The sequence below is a fragment of the Panicum virgatum genome, chromosome 2N (genome assembly GCF_016808335.1).
Source record: "Panicum virgatum strain AP13 chromosome 2N, P.virgatum_v5, whole genome shotgun sequence".
NCBI classification, from domain to species: Eukaryota; Viridiplantae; Streptophyta; class Magnoliopsida; order Poales; family Poaceae; genus Panicum; species Panicum virgatum.
Genome location: NC_053146.1, coordinates 50,014,154 through 50,039,280, shown reverse-complemented (window position 1 = coordinate 50,039,280; position 25,127 = coordinate 50,014,154). Strand labels below are relative to the sequence as shown.

Genomic DNA, 25,127 nt, shown 5'->3' with positions numbered 1-25,127 from the left:
AAAAGGCTTGGGAGGAGTCTCGGAGAGGGAGTAGCTCCAGTTGGGCTGGGCTTGAATCCGTCCAGTGAAATATGTGTAGCCTATTAAAAGATGGGCCAGATTTCTCTAGCTGACATCAATTTTATTTGTCTTGGGCCGATAAACTTTCCGGCTCAGCCCATGACAGCGTATGTTATGTCTTCCATCGTGTGTATTCTACACTACTCCTGATGCTAAAAAAAAAACTAAGCAGTCTCCTGATGCTAAAAAAAACTAAACAGTCTCCTCTATCCTTTTGAAGAAAAAAAATTAAATGATCTGTGCCAAAAAAAAATGTAGAACTTGCCAATGTGGGTGTACAATAGGAAAATTGTACAACGGGTGCTTACAAAGAAACATGAGGCGGCTACTTTTTTTAATGTTCAGAAAAATGTCTCATCCAGTGAGAGAAATCTTAGAGAAGCCTCTTTGAGAACGAGTCAATGGGCAACGGAAGGATGCATGCACGGAACGAAACGACGACGACCACACGTGGTCAATTGACCACTTGTGATATTGTTATACCAGAAGGTAGCTGCAAATTGCGAAACAAGAACAGGTCGTCCATTCGTTAGCCTATGCCATGCGTTCACAACCAGCTGTTAATCCCAAGTCCTCTCTGCCTTTATAGTCTCCTAGGCCTGCCAATAACTACGCAGGCACGCTGATCCAAAGGGGGCACCCACGGAGATGAAGTCAATTGACCACTTGTTTGATGAAAGTTCGTTCCCGCGGCGCACAGGGAGGCTGTCCACGTCGTTAAAAATAATTTTCACCGTCAGATGGTAAATCAAGCGCCCGTATTCATTCCACTCGCGATGCAACTGTAGCAGTAAATATCTCTACTTCTTCTGGAGCTTTCTTCTCGCCTCGCGAAGATAGCCTCGTCTCTGCTCGGATCCAGCCGTCTTCATCTCCACCCCACGCGGCCACGCCTGTCGCGGCAGGCGCTGCGCGGGGTGAGGCGGCGGCCGCCGCGGACGTGCTAGGGTGCTGCGGGCTGCATGCCTCGCCGTCGCGCTCGTAGTCCCGCTCACCCGCCGCCACCACTCCTCCTCGCCGCGTGCCGCCGCCGCCGCCACCGCTCCTCCTCCCCGCCGCGGATCTGCGCCACCGTCGCCACCACCTCCTCCTCCTACTCCCCGCCGCCTCCACCTCCTCCTCCTCCACCACCTCCACCTCCTCCTCCTCCACCACCTCCTCTCCTCCTGTGTCCCTTAGGATCGCGAGGCCTGGCGGCCGGCCGGCCGGGCAGTACCGCGTGCGTAGTATGGGGACGGCGTTGCTCCGGCCGCTTGAGCCGCCGCTGATCCGAGAGAGGCTGCCCCCACCATTGATCTGAAGCTGCAAGGCTCACTGGCGCATCGAGTAACTTCGGCGGCTACAGGGAACTGGTGCGTCGCGCAGTCAAGTTTTCCACCAAGGCCTACGACCAGCAACATGGCAGTGGTGCGCGCATAACAGCCGGATCCGCCGCCCGCGTGCCTCCTCCTCCATGCTGTCGGCTAGATCCGCCACCAGACGAATCCCCCGCCTGTACGCCGGGATCCACCAAGGCGGAGGCCGGCAACGACCGAGACGGAGCAGGAGGGGGGAGGGGCGCGGACCTCGGCTGATGACGACCGGGATAGAGCAGGAGGTGGGAGGCGGCGACGGAGCATACCAAATCCGCCACTGGGACGCCGCCAATCGGGTACCCCACCGGCGGCGGGGCGGAGCGGACGGCGGGGGTGAGAGGCGGCGGTGCACGGGGACCCACGCGCAGGCGAGGTGGTGCGGCAGGTCGGCGCGTGCGGCGTCCCATGGAGATGGGTTTGGGGGACCCCAGCGCTCCCAACCCAGCCTGACGCCGCCGCTGCCGCGGCCCGGCATAGTTTCTCCTGCGCCAGCGCCTCCCCCTCCCCCTCGGCTACCCGGGCCATGGCGTCCCCATCCTCGTCATCCGCGGCCCCCTCCCCATACACAACGCTCGTGGGGTGCGTGAGCTGCGAGCGAGAGATGAAGCGCATCAAGTTCATCGACATCGCCACTGCCGTCCCCAGCCATCGCGCCGCCATGGCCTTCCTGGATGAAGCGTCCCCTCATAAGAGAAGACTTAAATGTGATACAAAGCACCAGTCCTAGGAGGCTGATGCCACATTTATTATATCAGATGGTTCAAAACCGTACAAACCTTGGTGGACACTCGATACAGATGATAATAATAATTAACCAAGCTACGACATAACACCAGACCGCGAACCACATGGGGTCCACCACGGGCTCAGAGTACTGCGACAGCGGAGGCATCTTGACGGGGCTAGTTCCACAGGCAAGGTTGGGTGTAGAACGATAACCCTACTCAGCGTCGTCTGGCACGAAGTCTGGGTCTTCTTCTGTAAAAAGTAAGAGTGGGGTGAGTACAAACGTACTCAGCAAGTCCAACCACACCCATGGAGGGGGGTAAATCAGAATAATATGCACAAGTAACTCAAGGATAAGGTTACGGTTTAATTTGCAGAAAAACGACATTTTATGCAGGGGTTTATTTTACGGAAAACCTTTTAGAAATCAGTTTTTGCAGTAACACAGAGTTCAGGTTTTAAAACTGCTACCGGACTCCCCGTCCGTCGTAGCACACGGCACAACTGCCGGACACAATTCCAAAACAACTCACACCAACCCATCCCAAAGAAACACTAGTTATGTGACCACACCGTAACTCGCCCAATACCGTGGGCACGGACTATTCGAATAGATTCTTAACTCTGCAGAGGTGTGCAACTTTACCCACAAGTAGGATACCACAACTCGAACACCGTCGTGTCGGTGTAGATCCTAACATAGCCATTACCCACCGTAGCTAAGCCTGACTAGCCATCACGGGATGCACCAAGGGGTCATCGACCGTTCACTTAGGTATAACCGGGCATAAGTCACTCGGGGCTTATCCCTTTTCCTTAGTCACCCGTTGCTCTCAGCTCTCCTGATGGCTATCACACCAACTAGTGGGATTTATGCTACGCCGTTGCCCATTCAACGGTCGAGTGGTTTGCACGATGGTGGAGTTAGGTGAGATGACACACCAACTCGGTCCTTAGACACGACAAGATGGATATCTCCCTTCTTTGCCCTGCCACATCGGCACGAGCACACCAAATGGCAAATCCGTAGAAATGCCATCCATCCCGTCTAAACTTTCTTTGCAAAACACCACATTTATCCCATCCCATACGCACACATTTTCTTTATAAAATAAATAATATTATGAGTAAAGTCCTAAGCGTTCTAATATCGATTAACGTCCAAGCAAAGACAGACATTAATCTAGGTGGTCAAGGAATGGTCATCACAAATCAAGGGGTGGCTATCCAACCGTGTTTTCATGCAATCAAAACATATGCAATTTTATAAAGCAGGCCATTGGGTTGTGTTTATAAAAACTAGGACGGAAACATGCATCAAAGGATGGGATTGAACTTGCCGTCTTCGTAGCCTTCGGGGAGGTCTTGTCCTTCGGGCTCGGGGTCGCGGAACTGGTCCTCGTTCTCCTGCTCACAGTACGGCTCGCTGACGGGTTCTCCTTCGTTCACTCCGTGGTCTACAACGTAAACGAACAAGCACACAATCAATACTTAGAAAACGAAGACTTATCGTTGAGCTCGAGTCGGAAACACACAAAATATGGGACATGAAGTGATATTTTTGGGTGTGCTTCTAATGGCATGGTCAAAACTATATTAAGAGAGTCGTGGTAAAGTTTTAGGTAGATCCGAGGTTGTTAGGCGCATGAAATGATAGGCAAAAAGGGGTGTTCAGGGCCTAAACAGGGGTCCAGGGACCTAATTGTAATTAAAATTAAGAAGGCAGGGGCTTGGTTTATATTTTAGAAATTATCTGGGTTATTCTAAAAGGGTCAGGGTTTTATTTGTAATTAAGTTTATAAGGTGGGGGTTTGTTTTGGGAATATAACAAAAAGGGGGGGTTTAATTGAAAAAGGGCTTAAAAGGATGGGGTTTCTTTACTGATTAGAGGAAAGTGGAGGGGGTTCTTGGCAAAAATGCCATCCTCTTCCTCCTCCCGTCGGCGTGGAACAGAGGAGGGGGAGGGGGCCTCTGCGCCGGTCAATCCCGGCGGCCAGGGGCTCGACGGCGGCCCGGGACAGGGGGAAAAGAGAGGGGTGTGGGGAGGCAATTCGATCCCCGGCCTCACCTCGTGCTAGGGTGGCGCGCAGAGGCGGGGCGACGGGAGCAGGCGGCGGCGGGCGGGAGTGGCTGCGGCGGCGGCGCTGCGGTCTAGGAGGAAGGGCTAGGGCCGGTGAGCGCGGTTGCGGGGATGGCCGGGGAGCTCGGGGGCTCTTTTATAGCCGAGCTAAGGCGGTGGAGGTGGGTGGCGGCTCGGCGAGGCTTGCGGGCGGGAGTAATGGCGGGCGGCTGCGTTAGGTTGTCGTGGAGCGGTGTGCGGCGGCGAGGGCATCGAGGCCGCCCACTGTGGCATGTGGAGGAGAAGGCTGGGCGCTGGCCTTGGCGCGGGCGGCTAGGCGACGCGCGGCGCGGCGGCTGCACGCGGGCACAGGGCGAGCGGGACCGGGGCGAGGCGCCAGCGGCGGGCGTCGCGGCGTGCGGCGGGGCGGTGATGGCGGGGCGCCGGTCAGGTGGCCGCGTCGTGGCGCGCAGGGGCGAGGCGGTGCGGCGCGTGCGCACGAGCGGCACCGAGCGGGGCAGCGGCGTGTGCACGGGCACCACGGCGCGAGCAGCGCACGCGTGCGCGTGCACCGCGTCGATGCACGCGGCGGCGGGCGGTGGCGATGGCGTGCGCGGGCCGGGGCAGCGCAAGCGGCGGCCTCGGTGCAGCGGGCGCGCGCGGCCAGGCGACGCAGCGCTGGTGCGCGTGCGGCCGGGCAGCGTGGAGGTGCGCGCGTGCGGGGCAATGGCAGGGCGCGGCTGAGCAGCGCTCGGGGCAGGCGGCACGGGAGCGGAGGAAGCGCGGCCGGGCAGGGCAGGCCGGGCTGGACGCGCGGGGAGGAGGGTCGTGCACGGCGGTGCTCGGGGCGGGAGGCGGCTCGGGGCAGGCACGACGGGGAAGGAAGAGAGGAAAGAGGGAAGAAAGAAAAAGGAAAAAGGGTGAAGGGAAAAAGGAAAAGAAAATAGGAAAAGAAATGAAGAAAAAGAAAATGGGGAAAAGGGAGAGAGAGAAAGGAAAAAGGAGGGGGGCGGTGTGCGCCAGCGGCGACCGCGGCCGCGGTCGGCCACGCGTGGCGTGCGGGCCGCGGGAGGTGGGGCACGCGGTCGGAGGGGGAGAGGGGAAAAAGGAGAAGGGAAAAAAGAGGGAGCGGGATTCGCGGCGGCCGGTCACGACGGGTCGCGTTGGATGGGAAATAGATGGGACGTGGGTTGAACTCGGGTGTCGGGTTGTTCGGGAGAGATTCTGGGAATTAGGGTTCAGGGTTTGAGCGAGCTCAACGACAAAAACAACTTCATCGCATGATTTATTTTAGTGAGTTTTCGGGATGTTACAAACCTACCCCACTTAAAATGAATCTCGTCCTCGAGATTCGGCTGATTCCTAAATAGGTGGGGAAACTCCTTCTTTAGAGCGTCTTCGCGTTCCCAGGTTGCTTCCTCCACTCCATGTCTGCTCCACTGAACTCTGCAAATCCATACTTCGGAGTTTCTGGTTCTCCTAGTGATAGTGTCTAGAATCTTGACCGGAACTTCCTGATATCGTAGGTCTGGCTGTAGATCTATCGTTTCTACTGGCACATGTTCTGCCTCGGGTACCCTCAAACATCTTTTAAGCTGCGAGACGTGGAATACTGGATGTATATCGGACATTTCTTCTGGTAGATCCAAACAGTATGCTACTGCTCCAACTTTCTTCAGAACTCGGTATGGTCCAATGTACCGAGGGGCCAATTTTCCTTGTACCTGAAATCTTCGGGTTCCTCGAATGGGTGATACCTTGAGATACACAAAATCCCCTGGGCTGAAACTTATTTCCCGTCTTTTCTTGTCGGCGTAGCTTTTCTGTCGGGACTGGGCTGCTTTCAGCTTTTCTCTAATCTCGGCAACCCTTTCTTCTGCTTCCTTTATGAGGGCGGGCCCGACTAGAGCACGTTCTCCAACTTCTGACCACATCAGAGGGGTTCTGCATTTCCTTCCGTAGAGAGCCTCGAACGGCGACATGCCCAAGCTTACTTGATACCCGTTGTTGTATGAGAACTCGGCATAGGGTAAGCTTTGTTCCCAATTTTTGCCATAAGTGAGGACACACGCTCTCAGCATATCTTCCATAATCTGATTCACCCTTTCTGTCTGACCATCTGTCTGTGGGTGATAAGCGGAGCTAAAGTCCAGCTTGGTGCCCATAGCTTTATGCAAACTTTTCCAAAATCTAGAGGTGAACTGGGTCCCTCTATCTGAAACAATTCGGCTGGGCACCCCATGCAACTTCACTATATTTTCTACATAGAGCTTGGCTAGCTTCTCTCCGCCGTAATTGGTTCGTACGGGTATGAAATGAGCCGATTTAGTAAGTCGATCCACTATTACCCATATGGAGTCATGTCCTTTCTGGGTTCTGGGCAAACCTACTACAAAATCCATTCCTACTTCATCCCATTTCCAAACTGGAATGGGTAGGGGTTGCAACAATCCTGCCGGCTTCTGGTGTTCAGCTTTGATTCTCTGGCAAGTATCGCAATGGGCGACAAATCGTGCAATATCTGCCTTCATCCCATTCCACCAATATTTCTGTCTTAGGTCCATATACATTTTGGTGGATCCTGGGTGGATGGAGTAGGCCGAGTTATGGGCTTCGTCCATGATTATCTGTCTGAAGTCTCCCTTCTGGGGCACACAAATCCTATCTTTATACCATAACGTTCCCTTATTATCCACTCTAAAGTCTGGTGCCTTATTTTCTCCGGTCTGCCTCCGGATTTCCATCAGTCCCTTGTCCACTCTCTGGGCTTTCCTGATTCTTTCTTCTAGAGTGGATTGAACGTTTAGCACTTGGCTGGAGCCTCGAGGGACAATGTGCACGTTTAATCGTGCCATTTCCTCTTGTAAATGGTCATTCTTGGGCCCATAGGATTTCCGACTCAAGGCATCAGCTACTACATTTGCCTTTCCCGGGTGGTAATGAATTTCCAAATTATAATCCTTGACTAATTCTAGCCATCTTCTCTGCCTCAGGTTTAGGTCTGGTTGGGTGAAGATATACTTCAGACTTTTATGATCGGTAAAGATTTCGCACTTATTTCCAATCAAATAATGCCTCCAAATCTTAAGTGCGTGCACTACGGCTGCAAGTTCCAAATCATGAGTTGGGTAGTTTTGCTCATGGGTCCTGAGCTGACGGGAAGCATATGCAACGACTTTCCCATCTTGCATCAGCACACAACCCAATCCTTGTCGGGACGCATCACAATAGATGACAAAATCCCGATGAATATCCGGCAGGGTTAGCACTGGGGCTGTCGTCAATCTTCGCTTCAACTCCTGGAAGCTTCTTTCACACGACTCCGTCCAGGTGAACTTCTTCTCTTTCTTGAGCAGCTCTGTCATGGGCCGGGCTATCTTAGAAAATCCCTCAATGAATCTCCGATAATACCCAGCTAATCCGAGGAAACTTCTGATCTCACTGACATTAGTTGGTTGCTGCCAATTGGAGACTGCTTCGACCTTCTCGGGATCCACTGCTACTCCTTCCGCGGTCAAGATATGACCAAGGAAAGCTACTTTCTCCAGCCAGAACTCACACTTGCTGAATTTGGCGTATAGCCTGTGCATTCTCAACTTCTCCAGAACTACCCTCAGGTGTTGCTCGTGCTCCTGAATACTCTTTGAGTAAATAAGTATGTCGTCAATGAAGACTACGACAAACTTATCTAGCTCGTCCATAAACACTTTGTTCATGAGGTTTATGAAATAGGCAGGTGCATTTGTCAGTCCAAAAGACATCACTGTAAACTCAAACTGACCATACCGGGTGACAAAAGCTGTCTTCGGGATGTCGCTCTCCCTGATCTTGAGCTGAAAGTAGCCGGACCTCAGGTCAATCTTGGAAAAGTACCTGGCTCCTTTTAACTGGTCAAACAGATCATCGATCCTGGGGAGAGGGTACTTGTTCTTAATAGTGACCTCGTTTAGTGCCCGGTAATCTACACATAGCCTCATACTTCCGTCCTTCTTCTTGACGAATAGAACCGGGGCTCCCCAAGGCGACGAACTTGGCCTGATGAAGCCAATCCGTTCCAACTCCTCTAGTTGTTTCTTTAACTCCGCCAACTCGGAGGCTGCCATTCTATAAGGTCTCTTGGCTATAGGGGCAGTTCCAGGGACAAGGTCAATAACAAACTCTACATCCCTATCTGGTGGCATACCAGGAAGTTCTTCCGGGAAAACATCTGGATACTCGTTCACTACTGGGACTTCTTCCAAGGACTTGGCTTCCATGCTGAATACCATCGGGTTTGCTCCACTTTCCCGGGTATGACAGGTCACTCGGACTCCCTCTGGGTTTGTTAGATGGACTACCTTGTCCGTACAACCTATGAGGCCATTGTGTTTGCTCAGCCAATCCATTCCAAGGATCACATCTATCCCTTCTGACTTAAGTACTACTAGATCTGCTAGAAACTCTACCCCACTTAAATTAATCCTCACCCGCAGACAACCCAGTTGACACCTGATGTCTCCTCCGGGCGTCCGGGTTAATAGGGGTGTCTTTAGTAGTACTGTAGGTATTTTATGTTTCTCCACAAAACTCGAGGATATAAATGAGTGTGATGCTCCGGAATCAAACAGTACTGTTGCAAGAGTTGAGCTGACTAGGTACTCACCGAGCACTACGCCCTGAGCTCCTTGAGCTTCCTGCGCGTCGATGTGGTTGACGCGGGCCCGTCCGAAAGACTGCTGGGATTGCCTCTGCTGATTGTTGGTGTTGTTGGTGTTGCCACGGAGGGGCACTCGGTTGGCACCGGTCAGCACTGGCTTGGGTCCGTTCACTGTGTTGGAGAAAGCTGAAGTAGCTGGCTTGTTCTTGGCATAAGGGCAATCGGCGATGAAGTGACCCGTTTCACGGCAGTTGAAGCAGGCCCTCACATTGCTGTTGTTGTTGGTGACTTGGCTCGCATTACTCTGTGGGGTCCTCATGGTGTTCTGGCTTCTGGGCTGTGTGTTGGGGGGCCGTGGTCCTGTCACTTGGGACTGGGTTCTGTACTGCATTGGGGCTTGGGACCTTGGTGCATTGTAGCTGAAGCTTCTGGCCTTCTGGGAACGATCCTGCTGGCGGGCCTTGCTCTCCAGGAACTTGCGCTTGTTATCCTTTCTTTCATCACTCTTGGCCTTCTCAGTGAGGATTGCCTTGTTCATCAAGGTGTTGAAGTCAGGATAGATCTGAGGGGTGAGCAGGGTCCTGAGTTCTGGATTTAGTCCCTTCTTGAACATATCCTGCTTCTTCTCGTCGTCGTTCACTTCTTCTGGTGCATAGCGAGCCAATTCCATAAACTGGTGTGTATACTCCTCTACCGTCATATTCCCCTGCTGAAGTGCGCGGAATTCATCTGCCTTGCGCTTCATGGTAGCTGAGGGGATGTGATAGCGGCGGAACTCTCTCACGAATTCATTCCAGGTGATGGTGGAGGCATCTCTGGCAGCAGCGCAGTAATTTTCCCACCAGGCTAAGACAGTCCCGGTGAGTTGATGTGCTGCCAGGAGGACTTTATCTCGATCCTGGCACCCAAACGGCTCGAGCTTCCTCTGAATCACACGGAGCCAATCATCTGCATCCAAGGGGTTGCTGGATCCGGCGAAAGTGGGTGGCTTGGCCCTCAGAAAAGCTGTCAGCTTGTCATTAAAGGTCTGCTCTCGTGGCTGCCTGTTCACTAGAGCATTGGCCAGTGTCTCCAGTATGAGAGTCTGGTTATGGATTATTTGTGCCAGGTCCACGAAGGGTGGTGGTGGTGGTGGCAGCTGCGCATCATGATTTTGAGAAAATTCGATTCATGCCACCACAACTCCGTGAAATTGGGTGTCATGTTGAAAATCACGCCACTCAATGCGCGTGATTTTCAACATGAGATCCAATTTCAAGAAATTGGAGTGACATGGATCCAACTGACCCCATGATTTTCTCCTCTGCCCTGACTCACTTCTTGCTCTTCCTGAGGATGGTTTTGCCCGTTAGGACGTACTCCTGCATCAGCGGCTGCAGGGTCCCTGACGCGGGAGGCCCTCGTGACGCTTCGAGAAACCATCTGCAGTTTGGGTAGGGTTTTTGTGAGATTGGGATTAGGTGATGTTTAAGTTGTTTAATTCGTATTTTTGAAAAGGCAGAATTAACTTCTGCCAAATGGCACACACACAATAAGCACACAACAAGGCAAACAAGCAACTTCATTGAAGCGAAGCAGGGTACAACACGGGAACACGACTAGAACGCGTACTACACGTCCGGGTACAAGTTCATACTAGGGTACAACTTAAACCGAAGGGGCTAGAAGGGTACAACAATAGGGTAGGGTCGGTCAATCTACTCGCGGGGCGAGCCTTCTTCTGGGGCAGAACGTGCGAGTAGTCCTTGCTCGCCGTCCTCTAAGTTCCCGTTCTCTTGGGGTTGCGCAGCTGCTTCTCCTTCTTCGACAGCAGTAGACCCTTCGGGGTTCTCGGGTGGGGCTCGAGGGCTTCCAAAAAGCGTTCCCCATCCTATGACGGGTGTCCCAAGTAGAACATGGTCTTCTCCGATGGCCAGAACTGGGGTCCCACTTCTGGTCCATTCTTGCATGCGCCGGTCTCGGGCTTGTCTGAGGCTCTCCTGTGCAACCGCTTCACTGCTGATCGCGGTTGCGGCTCTTGCCTCGGCTTGGGCTGCTCAGACTTGTTGGAGCCTCACCACGAGTTCAGCTTGCTCAGCGCGATGGGTCTGCTCCCTCAGCAGGTGGGCTTGTTCATCGAAGAGCTGATCCAAAGCGGCTAGGTAGTTAGCCACTTGGTACAGAGGGTCCTCTTCATGGCGGCGTCGTTCCAGACTCCTCATGCGAGCTTCCCAAACAGGGGTTCTGATGGCCGGCGGGAAGAACCTCATTGGTGTGGGTGCTAGGTGTTCTTCGAAAATCCGGCACAGGTAGCGGAGTGTCTTTCTGATAGCCAAGGGATAGGTGTCTTGGTGCCTGAATCTCGTAGCGGTCACTCGCCACGACTGGATGTTGGGGTGGCGTTCACTTCTGGCGATGACTATGATCACCCTGCAGCGGAGAGTGCCATGATGCTCGTACTCTCTGTTGTAGTACCTTGGGCGTTCCATAACGCCAAGGCTCTCTAGGGCATTGATCAACAGGCTGGGGAAGCCAGGTACAGCTTGGCAGTAGCCCTGTGTCCATCCTTCCTCAGCCATCTGAAAACAAAAATAGGGTAAAGATCTTGCACAAATATTTGGGGTACACCGAGGGAGTAGATGATATTTATTACAACACGGTGGGGTACAAACTTCATGGTACACGATTATTAGGACATGGTCCAAGCTGGGGTGCTACTCCTATCATGGGGATTCTTCCTCACTCCGGATGGGGCGCTTCTTCAGTGGGAGGCACTGTTCCACGGTGTCATCGGTCTGGGTACCCTTATCCCAATGGGTTTCCTCGGGCTCTTCTTCTTCGGTCTGAGTGCCTACATCCCAGTGAGTTTCTACGGGTTCCTCTTCTTCGTCTTCCTCTATCCATCCACCTATTCCCCAGCGAGCCTCGTACCTCCGCATCTGAGCTTGGAGAGCGGCTAGCGAATTCTCGGCACGTGCGGCCCTTGCCCACTGCTCTTCCAGTTCTGCCTCTTTTTCATCCATTTGGACTTGGAGGGCAGCCAGGGAATACTCGGCGTGTACGGTCCTTGTCCGTTGTTCATCCAGCTCCTGGGTTGCCTTTTCTGCTCTGTGGACTTGTTGCTTTAGCTGTGCTGCTTGCTCACGGTAGAGCTCATCCAGGCCGGTGAGGTAGATGGACAGGTGGGATACAGTGTCTTCCAGATCTTCTTCTTCCCTCCCGAGTCCTCTCATTCGGGCGATCCAGGTGCGTCCTCTTCCTTCAGTTGGCGGGAAGAATCCCATAGGAGTCCGCTGAAGGTGATGTTTGTAGATCACTCGGAGCCGTCGCAGGGCTTTACGGGCGGCTTTCCGATAGGTATCCGGGAAACGGAATCCAGTGGTGGAGATGAACCAAGGGTCCACATCAGGGTAGCGGGTGCTCCTTGCTATGAAGATCATCAGGTCACACCGAAGAGTGCCTTTGGAGTCGTACTCCCGGTAAAGAAACTCTGGCGGCCCGGCATAGTTTCTACTGCGCCAGCGCCTCCCCCTCCCCCTCGGCTACCCGGGCCATGGCGTCCCCATCCTCGTCATCCGCGGCCCCCTCCCCATACACAACGCTCGTGGGGTGCGTGAGCTGCGAGCGAGAGATGAAGCGCATCAAGTTCATCGACATCGCCACTGCCGTCCCCAGCCATCGCGCCGCCATGGCCTTCCTGGATGAAGCGTCCCCTCATAAGAGAAGACTTAAATGTGATACAAAGCACCAGTCCTAGGAGGCTGATGCCACATTTATTACATCAGATGGTTCAAAACCGTACAAACCTTGGTGGACACTCGATACAGATGATAATAATAATTAACCAAGCTACGACATAACACCAGACCGCGAACCACATGGGGTCCACCACGGGCTCAGAGTACTGCGACAGCGGAGGCATCTTGACGGGGCTAGTTCCACAGGCAAGGTTGGGTGTAGAACGATGACCCTACTCAGCGTCGTCTGGCACGAAGTCTGGGTCTTCTTCTGTAAAAAGTAAGAGTGGGGTGAGTACAAACGTACTCAGCAAGTCCAACCACACCCACGGAGGGGGGTAAATCAGAATAATATGCACAAGTAACTCAAGGATAAGGTTACGGTTTAATTTGCAGAAAAACGACATTTTATGCAGGGGTTTATTTTACGGAAAACCTTTTAGAAATCAGTTTTTGCAGTAACACAGAGTTCAGGTTTTAAAACTGCTACCGGACTCCCCGTCCGTCGTAGCACACGGCACAACTGCCGGACACAATTCCAAAACAACTCACACCAACCCATCCCAAAGAAACACTAGTTATGTGACCACACCGTAACTCGCCCAATACCGTGGGCACGGACTATTCGAATAGATTCTTAACTCTGCAGAGGTGTGCAACTTTACCCACAAGTAGGATACCACAACTCGAACACCGTCGTGTCGGTGTAGATCCTAACATAGCCATTACCCACCGTAGCTAAGCCTGACTAGCCATCACGGAATGCACCAAGGGGTCATCGACCGTTCACTTAGGTATAACCGGGCATAAGTCACTCGGGGCTTATCCCTTTTCCTTAGTCACCCGTTGCTCTCAGCTCTCCTGATGGCTATCACACCAACTAGTGGGATTTATGCTACGCCGTTGCCCATTCAACGGTCGAGTGGTTTGCACGATGGTGGAGTTAGGTGAGATGACACACCAACTCGGTCCTTAGACACGACAAGATGGATATCTCCCTTCTTTGCCCTGCCACATCGGCACGAGCACACCAAATGGCAAATCCGTAGAAATGCCATCCATCCCGTCTAAACTTTCTTTGCAAAACACCACATTTATCCCATCCCATACGCACACATTTTCTTTATAAAATAAATAATATTATGAGTAAAGTCCTAAGCGTTCTAATATCGATTAACATCCAAGCAAAGACAGACATTAATCTAGGTGGTCAAGGAATGGTCATCACAAATCAAGGGGTGGCTATCCAACCGTGTTTTCATGCAATCAAAACATATGCAATTTTATAAAGCAGGCCATTGGGTTGTGTTTATAAAAACTAGGACGGAAACATGCATCAAAGGATGGGATTGAACTTGCCGTCTTCGTAGCCTTCGGGGAGGTCTTGTCCTTCGGGCTCGGGGTCGCGGAATTGGTCCTCGTTCTCCTGCTCACAGTATGGCTCGCTGACGGGTTCTCCTTCGTTCACTCCGTGGTCTACAACGTAAACGAACAAGCACACAATCAATACTTAGAAAACGAAGACTTATCGTTGAGCTCGAGTCGGAAACACACAAAATATGGGACATGAAGTGATATTTTTTGGTGTGCTTCTAATGGCATGGTCAAAACTATATTAAGAGAGTCGTGGTAAAGTTTTAGGTAGATCCGAGGTTGTTAGGCGCATGAAATGATAGGCAAAAAGGGGTGTTCAGGGCCTAAACAAGGGTCCAGGGACCTAATTGTAATTAAAATTAAGAAGGCAGGGGCTTGGTTTATATTTTAGAAATTATCTGGGTTATTCTAAAAGGGTCAGGGTTTTATTTGTAATTAAGTTTATAAGGTGGGGGTTTGTTTTGGGAATATAACAAAAAGGGGGGGTTTAATTGAAAAAGGGCTTAAAAGGATGGGGTTTCTTTACTGATTAGAGGAAAGTGGAGGGGGTTCTTGGCAAAAATGCCATCCTCTTCCTCCTCCCGTCGGCGTGGAACAGAGGAGGGGGAGGGGGCCTCTGCGCCGGTCAATCCCGGCGGCCAGGGGCTCGACGGCGGCCCGGGACAGGGGGAAAAGAGAGGGGTGTGGGGAGGCAATTCGATCCCCGGCCTCACCTCGTGCTAGGGTGGCGCGCAGAGGCGGGGCGACGGGAGCAGGCGGCGGCGGGCGGGAGTGACTGCGGCGGCGGCGCTGCGGTCTAGGAGGAAGGGCTAAGGCCGGTGAGCGCGGTTGCGGGGATGGCCGGGGAGCTCGGGGGCTCTTTTATAGCCGAGCTAAGGCGGTGGAGGTGGGTGGCGGCTCGGCGAGGCTTGCGGGCGGGAGTAATGGCGGGCGGCTGCGTTAGGTTGTCGCGGAGCGGTGTGCGGCGGCGAGGGCGTCGAGGCCGCCCACTGTGGCACGTGGAGGAGAAGGCTGGGCGCTGGCCTTGGCGCGGGCGGCGAGGCGGCGGCACTGCTGCTAGGCGACGCGCGGCGCGGCGGCTGCACGCGGGCACAGGGCGAGCGGGACCGGGGCGAGGCGCCAGCGGCGGGCGTCGCGGCGTGCGGCGGGGCGGTGATGGCGGGGCGCCGGTCAGGTGGCCGCGTCGTGGCGCGCAGGGGCGAGGCGGTGCGGCGCGTGCGCACGAGCGGCACCGAGCGGGGCAGCGGCGTGTGCACGGGCACCACGGCGCGAGCAGCGCACGCGTGCGCGTGCACCGCGTCGATGCAGCGCGGCGCGGGCGGTGGCGATGGCGTGCGCGGGGCCGGGGCAGCGCAAGCGGCGGCCTCGGTGCAGCGGGCGCGCGCGGCCAGGCGACGCAGCGCTGGTGCGCGTGCGGCCGGGCAGCGTGGAGGTGCGCGCGTGCGGGGCAATGGCAGGGCGCGGCTGAGCAGCACTCGGGGCAGGCGGCACGGGAGCGGAGGAAGCGCGGCCGGGCAGGGCAGGCCGGGCTGGACGCGCGGGGAGGAGGGCCGTGCACGTCGGTGCTCGGGGCGGGAGGCGGCTCGGGGCAGGCGCGACGGGGAAGGAAGAGAGGAAAGAGGGAAGAAAGAAAAAGGAAAAAGGGTGAAGGGAAAAAGGAAAAGAAAATAGGAAAAGAAATGAAGAAAAAGAAAATGGGGAAAAGGGAGAGAGAGAAAGGAAAAAGGAGGGGGGCGGTGTGCGCCAGCGGCGACCGCGGCCGCGGTCGGCCACGCGTGGCGTGCGGGCCGCAGGAGGTGGGGCACGCGGTCGGAGGGGGAGAGAGGAAAAAGGAGAAGGGAAAAAAGAGGGAGCGGGATTCGTGGTGGCCGGTCACGACGCGTCGCGTTGGATGGGAAAGAGATGGGACGTGGGTTGAACTCGGGTGTCGGGTTGTTCGGGAGAGGTTCTGGGAATTAGGGTTCAGGGTTTGAGTCGAGCTCAACGACAAAAACAACTTTATCGCATGATTTATTTTAGTGAGTTTTCGGGATTTTACACTGGACGAGGTGCTTCTCCCTCCGGCCTGTGTCTACCGTCCAGCGAGGTCATAATTCCTCTTGTGCAGCCGTTGTAGAATCTGTGGTCATCTTATAGCGTTGCAGTTTCGATTTAATTCCAGTGCATATCCACTTTTCCCTACCTGGTAACTAATGCGTAGCAATTCAAGTACTACAAATGCTACATCGAGGAATTTATTCATGCAACTCCAAACCAGTATTTCCACTAATCCGCACAGCAAACTTATCCAAGCAATTTCCCCCTTTTCTAATCTAATGGACAGATATTATATCTACATATAATGCTGCTGATACTCTCATTTCCCAAGCATTTCGTTATATTACATCCAGCCAATGAACAGAAACTACCCAACGTCTACTACTATTAATTTGCATGACTTTTAGTATGACCTTCACTTCCAAATTTTGATATTTTCTTTTATATTGACTGGGTCAAATACCATGCAAATAGCTATGTTCCTCATATATATTTCAATTGAATCAGACTTCGTATTGTAAACTGGAAAAGAGTTAAAATAAAGCTGCACATGCCTTCTATAAATTTAGAGATTCCTAATTCTTTGTTTGATTCTTTGCAGGCTATAAACTCAGCACCAGCCAGCAAAAAATTTCATCAGGGGAAATAACCAGTATATATGTTGATGTTCGGATGGAATTCTTGGCTGACCTTGTTAAAGGCTGCTGTTATGTACTGCCACTTGCCATACCTATTCTTAGTTAAGAAAAATGTTGAAGATAATTCCATTGAATTAGCACAATTAGAGTAGTTAGTAAAGCCTCGTTAGATACTTTAGTGACCCACTTTATCAACTGGATCCATGCAGGTTAGAGTGCCAGTTCTCTTATTATGCAACTGGTAGCACCTTTACTGATACACTTTATCAACAACATTGAATCGACATGGTTTAAGTTTGAGCCTTACTCCTATTAGGATTCTGGTTCAAATTTACAAATTGTTTCTCCCATCAGGACCACTAAAATAGATAATCAGTTGGAGCTGTGATGGATCTTTTGTTTCTAGGTATACCAAGTTAGAACCATCAAAAACACCCTTCCTATCTCTATGATTAGCTCAAAATATTACTCACACATAGATGGCTTGCTACGATATTGCTTACAGCGTTTGCTATTTATACACAGTAGTAGCTTGCAAGCTTTGAAGATTATTTTGTTATGGTTTTCTTTTTAAAAAAATGTACCCTTTTAATAACATAGTTTCCTTTTCAGAGTTAATCTTATATATGACTGATTGGGATATACACATATGTAGATTGATATTTGCACCTTCATCATGTATCTTTTAGACAATTAGTTCAACAGAACAATGCAAAACTCACCACAAGAAGGGATTCATTTTCAACAAAGGTAATTTCATAATGTTTTTTTCTCCAAATGCATAGTTGTAGATCAGATAAGGGAAAAGGGGCGTAGGTGATAAGCTCCTTCAGTTTATGAAACATCATTATTGGACCTTAACCCCACAGAATTGATTTTATCTGCTCTGATATTAACTCTTTACCTAAATTTATTTTCTTAGCCCTTGGATTTCATGGACTGAGATACTACTTGTGTTACTAATTCTAGAGAGATCAAAGAATGGATAAGTTCATATCTTGCCTGATCTTTTCAGAAATCATCGGTAGGACATGCAAGCCTAACATGTAGCTCAAGTGTCCATCCCCTCTTTCTATTTCAGTTCTGATGCATACTGCTTGCTTGTTGTATTGCCTGCGCAAAGATCGAGTATACATTTTCTTTAATTAACTGCTTTCAGTTCTCTGCATTTGCATACTCTATTTCAGCAGTACAAGGTTGAATGATTGACTAGCTAGATCAGTGGTGTGTGACGTGGTGATGCGTGAAGACGCAATTAGTAGCAGACAAAAAAAACTGCTTACTCGGCTGATCGCGTGAAACTAGGTACAAAAGAGTTTGAAAATAGGTACGAAAATAGTGTGAAAACATAAAAAAATTATCCTTCGTATGATCACTAACAACACGGTTCACTGCTCACTTGCAGGTATTCGTGTTCCAAGTATGAAAACGTTGACAAGTTATGCTTCCTCTTGTCATGCTGATCATATAAATGGCCTATCATAGAAGAGTTCTTGTTCTTGACCTATGATGACATTGCACGTGTCCCACAAAATTACTCCAGATCCGTAGCATACAATTGGACTTGTGCTTTTTCCAGGTTCTCCTCTTCTTGTTTACTCCGACCATATCCTCTTCTGGTAATCTTTTACCAGTACTTTGTCAAACGATTCTGTGTAAAGCAAAGAAGCCTTGCTCTTCTACAAAATCTTGATATTCCAAGATCATTCAGCTTCTATCAAACGATTTATGTAAAGTCAAGAAGCCTTGCCCCCAGATAAAATATTTATATTCCAGGATAATTTAGCTTCAATCAGCAGCGTCACCAAAGTTGATTAGTGGCCTTCGGCACTTAGAAAGGAGAAACTTTATTACCATCGCATCATGTACTATGGTCTGAACATTTCTATTTATTACTATTTTATTTCTTCCAAAATACACGCCTACTAACTATTTTACTAATGGTATGTTGCTCCAACACCAAATCTCACAGGGATCCTAACTTCCTGGTAAGTTCCTATGTAATCAACTGCTAGAACTCTTTGGCACGATATCATATCTTTCATTGTAATATAACTGCAACTGCAAGTACTATTATATTTTTTTATAATAAAGCCAGTAAATTCTTTTCCTCTACAATCACAATCTACTAAATTTACAAATTTCATTATTCAGATCGATGGCCAATTAACAAATAAGTTATGGTCGACTAAATTAAAAAAAAAACTTGCCCAATACTTTAACGCACATGGATTGCATCTATTGTATGTACCAAGTGAGGGGATTATTGACCCATTCAACAAATACTTGAAGGTTTGACACATTAACAAATCTCAGACATACTATGGTGGTTTTCATACAACCAATTATGCTTTTGGATGCCAACAATTGCAGAAAGGGAAAAAAACACGAGATACAAAGACTTTAGGAACGCGCGCGATAGCGCGCGTCATGCACTAGTGATATTGTTATACCAGAAGGTAGCTGCAAATTGCGAAACGAGAACAGGTCGTCCATTCGTTAGCCTATGCCATGCGTTCACAACCAGCTGTTAATCCCAAGTCCTCTCTGCCTTTATAGTCTCCTAGGCCTGCCAATAACTACGCAGGCACGCTGATCCAAAGGGGGCACCCATGGAGATGAAGTTCTCATGGCTTCTGCTCGGGCTTCCGGCCGTGTGGATGCTCGCCGCCGCGGCCGACGTCCCGGCGGCGAGGGGACCAGGCTGTTCAGCGAGGTGCGGCGAGATGGACGTCCCGTACCCGTATGGCTTGGACCCGCAGTGCGCGATCCACGACGGATTTGTGCTCAACTGCACCACCGTGGGCCGCGCCACCAAGCTGTTTCATGGCGGCTTGGAGGTGATCAAGATCTCCGTACCCGACGGCAAGGCCTGGGTGAAGACTTGGATCTCTCGGCAGTGCTACGACCAAACCACCAACGGGATGCTCTACAACAACGCACAGCTGTGGCTTGGCAACCAATACGTTCTCTCAGCAGATGATAACAAAGTCATTGTCATCGGATGCAAAAGTCTCGCCTACATGTGGAGTGACTCCGTAAGTAGTCCACTAATACCTCAACGTTCTTCAGCTCTCTCAATATATACATGCCCAAATTCAGCAGTTTTGTTTTTTTGAAAAAAAAAACAGAGTACACAATCGAGAGAAAGTACTCATCATAAGTAAAGTCTATTATTACTTCTCCAAACTCAGCAGCTAACTGATTCGTGTTCAAACCATCATGAATGCAGTACATAATCGGGTGCTCGTCAACATGCGACATAAAAGCACTCAAGAACAGCTCGTGCTCTGGTGCAGATGGAGATGGGTGCTGCCAGGCAGATCTACCGAAAGGTGTGAAGAAATACATAAGCTATTTCAATGTGGACTACAACACCAGCCAAATATGGCAGAGCACCCCTTGCAATTATATCGCAGTGATGGAAACCGCAGCCTTCAACTTCAGCACCACCTATCTCACCTCAACGGTGTTCTACGACATGGACAACTCGCTGATACCAACTGTGCTAGAATGGGGGGTAGCACGGAACACATGTGGGCAAGCCAGAACTAACAAGACTACGTATGCGTGTGTTAGCAACAACAGCGACTGCATCGACAACAACTACGTGGGTTACCGCTGCAAGTGCTCCCCAGGATACAAAGGCAATCCATACGTCTCTGACGGTTGCACAGGTTCCTATCTCTGCTTCATGCCCTTATTTTCCCTTGTGTTTCTCCTGGTCGCTGAAAAGAAATTGAATGATTTTAACCAAAATCAGTGCTGCACCTTTTCCAGATATCGATGAGTGCCAAGACAATGTTACTTACCCATGCGCTGGAATATGCAAAAATACACAGGGGCATTTCACTTGTTCATGCCCGCCTGGACAAGATAGGATCAATGGCCTTTGCGTGAAAGCTCACAAGTCAATTTGGGTGGCGCCGGTTGTTGGTAGGTTGCGGTCTGAGGAACCTTTAATTTTGGGGTTTCACTTCTGGTGGCATTTGGTGTGCTTTAATGATTGGTAGGGGTCAAGTGGAAGTAATCAGTTTGTATAATCATGCATGCAGGTGGAAGTGTCGGGCTAGTTGTTCTTCTCATAGTCGCCACTTGTGCATACCTAATCCGAGAGAGGCGTAAGCTGCACCGCATCAAACAAAAGTATTTTCGGCAGCATGGTGGTCTGATACTATTCGAGGAGATGAAATCACAACAAGGCACTGCCTTCAAAATCTTCTCGGAAGAAGAACTACAGCAAGCCACACACAGGTTTGATGAGCATTGGGTCATTGGCCATGGAGGCCATGGCAAAGTCTACAAGGGAGTTTTGAAGACCGAGGTCGAAGTAGCCGTGAAAAGATGCATGACAATCGATGAGCAACACAAGAAAGAATTCGGCAAGGAGATGCTAATCCTATCCCAAATCAACCACAAGAACATTGTCAAGATCCTCGGCTGTTGCCTTGAAGTTGAAGTGCCCATGCTAGTGTATGAGTTCATCCCAAATGGTACGTTGTTCGATCTAATCCATGGTAATCATGGCCGACACATCTCCTTGGGCACTCGCTTGAGGATTGCCTGTGAGTCTTCAGAGGCATTAGCTTACCTTCATTCCTGCGCATCTCCACCAATCCTCCACGGTGATGTCAAATCTACAAACATCCTCCTGGATGGTGACTACACAGCAAAGGTCTCCGACTTTGGTGCGTCCATCCTAGCACCAAGCGACAAATCGCAATTTGTCACGCTAGTCCAAGGAACTTGTGGGTATCTTGACCCGGAGTACATGCAAACATGCCAACTAACAGATAAAAGCGATGTGTATAGCTTTGGAGTTGTTCTCCTAGAGTTGCTCACGCGCAAGAAGGCACTCAACCTTGAAGGGCCTGAACATGAGAAGAGTCTATCGATGAGGTTTCTATCCGTGATGAAGGAAAACAAACTTGAAGATATCCTTGATGATCAAATCAAGAGCAATGAGAATCTGGAGTATCTCGAGGAGATTGCAGAGTTGGCGAGGCAATGCTTGGACATGAGTGGTGTGAATAGGCCATCAATGATGGAGGTTGCAGATAATCTTGGGAGGTTGAGGAAGGTCATGCAGCATCCATGGGCACATGAAAATTCTGAAGAGTTGGACAACTTGCTTGGAGAGAGCTCTATGTCTATGGTCAGCTCGGCTGTTACTACAGAAGCTTTCAGCATTGAAAAAAGAGTTGCTATGGGCTTGGAATCAGGGCGTTAGCCAACTGTGCGTGCCATTGTTTTGTTGCATTATGGATTGAAGGTGATGTAATTGTTTTCTTAGTTTGTTTTTAGGAATTAGACTTTGTAGAAGAATTATTTCTTTGTGGGCTTGTGGCCCACCGAGATGATGTTTGCCATGGCTATTACATTTATTTCTTGCTATTTCCGGTGTAGAGATATTAACATCCTTTATTAAAAATAAAAATAAGGATAGTAGAGCAACATCCATGATGAGATCAAGTTTTAAATCCACTAAGCAAAACTTGATCTGTCTATAATGTGATTCAGAGTAACAATGGCCAGATATGTTTACGATCAGAACATTCAGTATAGCACCATTTCACTGAATTAAGTTCCATAGAATTCGGACAGCTTGCGGGAGTAAGGAAGCTTCACTAAATAATTACTACTTGCCTGGCAACAATTTTTATTCCTCAACAGGACCTTATATTCAGATGTTATCCCTCAAGAAGATATGGGACTAAATGTTTTTTTTTCTCGGTTTTACAGCCCAAAGATTATCTTTCACCAAAAACAGAGGAAGGCAAGATGCCTCCATCTATGAGAGAGTTCAACCAAGTCATGGCAAACGGCCTTATCCAACGTATACACTTCTATACATAGAAAATCAAGAGCATCGCAATGGTGCATATATATATATATATATATATATATATATATATATATATATATATATATATATATATATAGACATATATATATAGACATATACATATACATATATACATATATACATACATATGTATACATATATATATACATACATGTATATATATACATGTATATATGTATACATATACATATATATACATGTATATATATACATGTATGTATGTATGTATGTATGTATATATATATATATATATATATATATATATATATGTATGTATATATATATTGGCGAGACTAAAATGCAACAAGGTGCATTTGCTATAGCAATTGCACAGACCCTTTGTCGCCCTCATATAACTGCTGGTCCAACCTCATGCATGTAAAATTAGATGAGACAACCAATCACCAGGAAGCATGCATGCAGAGAATCTTTTCTTGATTCGGATTGAAAAAATGCAATATCTTTTAAACCGTAGCTCGGATTTAAGATCCGTTTGCAGCAGGTTGTTGGAAAAACTGTGCTTAACAAACCGAGATCCATGAAGATTATATTTGATGAACTTTTTTTTAAGTACGTAATTGCAACTTCACTGTACTATGAGTTACCATCACAGCTACATCACAATTGCAACTTGGCTGTAACGTAGTTAACACTTATTGCAACCACTTAGAACCTAATTTCTACCCAATTGCAACTAGTGCAACTAGTTACAATCTAGTTGCAAGTCTAGTTAGTGAAAGTTGTTACCTGTTACTACTCAATTACTACATGTGTAAGAAATTATTACTTATTGCAAGCTAGTTACTATTAGTTGCAATCCGTTACTAATAGTTGAAAAATCAATTACTACTCATTTGCAACCCGGCTACTGCTGGTTGGAATCAGTTACTAGTTAGTTGCAACCAGGTATTACTAGTTGCAACATCTAATTAGTACTAATTGCAATCCAGTTATTATTCGAGTTGCAACCTAATTACTACTAGTTGCAATCAAGTTACATGCAATCAGTTGCTACACAATTGCAAGTCAACTCCTACTCTAGTTATATCCACAATTACAGATGAATCTAATTATAGAGATCGGATGCAAATAGTGCATATAGTTGCAACTCGATAATATATAGAGTTGCAATTGGTGGTACACAAAGATGCAATTTGCATAAAAAGTAAAAATATATTGATATTGGATCTTGTTTTGTTAAGCACATTTTATTTAGTAAGATGCAACGGTTTGTCAATCGAAGTTACGGTTTAGGAGAAATTTTGTTTCAAAGAATTGAACCAACAAAAGATTCTATCCATGCATGCATGCATCAGGTTGACCTTTGTGTTAGACGACATAGATTAGTATAGGAAGTATGCACAAATATTTGATCGAATGCATGCGTACAGTGCGGGGGTGGTTTGTCGGGCTCAGGTGCCTTGTCGGTCCGTTGGACCAGGCACGCCTGTTGGGCTGGGTGCATTCCATGTACAGAATGCACCCAGGTGCATTATACCATAACACTATATATATATATATATATATATATATATATATATATATATATATATATATATATATATATATATATATATAAGCCAACTGCTTTGACATTCAACTCAGTCAAAATAATTATACTAAATTACTAATGATGAGACTAAGCCAAAATAATAATAATGTATCCACGGCCTGGTAGTTATTATAAGAGAATAAACGAAAGAGCATCACCTTGAAACAAGCATGGAAGCGGCTCTGCAATTGGCTCCCGGAGCATACTCGTGAAGGCACCATGAAGCGATACCACTCTTCCTGGACTGTCCCCTCCCCTCGGACCAAAACCTCAGGGCACCATGGCTCGATGACTCACCAGCTCATCCGCCGGCCAGTGTGTGGCCAGCTCACCCACTCAGCATGTCCATCCTATGAGCCCTGCCGCCCGCCCCGTTGTGCCGCCTCCATCGCAGCCGCTAGCGCCTCACGGCGCCGTGGCTGCCCCGCCGCGCGCCCGCGCCCTCCCTTCCTCTTCCTCCGCCCGCGGTCGGCAGCTTTCGCCGCCTCGACTCCATCCATCCTTCACCATGGTAGCTCGTCGCCCAGCCGCCGATCCTTCCAATCCGGTCATCTCCCACCGTCCCGGCCGGCTGTCCGCTCCCGCCGCCTTGCCCTCACCGCCATCTCGCCCGCCACCACAGCCGGGCAAACCGACCGCCCCAAGCTCCTCTCTAGGCCGGCAGACACCGGAGAACCCGAACCCCCAGCCCCAAAACCCTAACCAGCAGAAGCGGGCGGCGCGGAGAAGCAAGCGGCGGCACGGGCGAGCTTGTGCTAGGGAGGAGGAAGATGCAGCAGCAGACTGAAGGGTTGTGGGTTTTTTAATTTTTTGTCATCCTTACGGAATGCACCTACTCGATTGCCACCGTACCAAATGAACCTAATTTTTTGCCACCGCACTCTTCCAGAAGCTAAATTTTTGCCAAATTTGCCGACGTGGCTGGCCAGACTGAGCCATGTCACCATGCCAGCATGGTGGGCGCACGTGAAATGACCCTCGTGCCCCTGACCCTTCCTTTAACCCGCGTCGATGCCCCGACCCCGCTCCCAGTTACCTTCTTCCTCCTTCCCGTTGACCTTTCCCTCCCCCGAGCTCCATCCTCTCCTCCCCTTAACGTCTGGAGCTG

General features: G+C 49.7%; 1 protein-coding gene across 2 annotated transcripts; it reads left to right on the top strand.

Annotated features, from left to right (window-relative positions):
- Window positions 1-3: 3 nt before the first annotated feature.
- On the top strand, window positions 4-21,997 carry LOC120660975 (putative wall-associated receptor kinase-like 16). 2 transcript variants are annotated; one of them, XM_039939643.1, is made up of 5 exons: window positions 4-577; window positions 19,089-19,639; window positions 19,834-20,278; window positions 20,382-20,537; window positions 20,657-21,995. In XM_039939643.1, exons 2-5 carry the CDS (start codon window positions 19,214-19,216, stop codon window positions 21,829-21,831), a joined length of 2,202 nt encoding a protein of 733 aa, XP_039795577.1. In that variant the 5' UTR covers window positions 4-577; window positions 19,089-19,213; the 3' UTR covers window positions 21,832-21,995. The 2 variants fall into 2 exon arrangements, with proteins under 2 accessions (XP_039795577.1, XP_039795578.1); XM_039939644.1 differs by lacking the exon at window positions 4-577 and adding an exon at window positions 19,035-19,060 and having other exon boundaries at window positions 19,161-19,639; window positions 20,657-21,997.
- The last annotated feature ends 3,130 nt before the right edge of the window (window positions 21,998-25,127 follow it).

Excerpts from the sequence above, each read along its gene's own strand:
- LOC120660975 (XM_039939644.1), top strand. The coding sequence starts at position 19,214 with ATGGAGATGAAGTTCTCATGGCTTCTGCTCGGGCTTCCGGCCGTGTGG. Across the intron at positions 19,640-19,833 it reads CCTACATGTGGAGTGACTCC|TACATAATCGGGTGCTCGTC; the intron begins GTAAGTAGTCCA and ends TCATGAATGCAG. Across the intron at positions 20,538-20,656 it reads TTGGGTGGCGCCGGTTGTTG|GTGGAAGTGTCGGGCTAGTT; the intron begins GTAGGTTGCGGT and ends TCATGCATGCAG.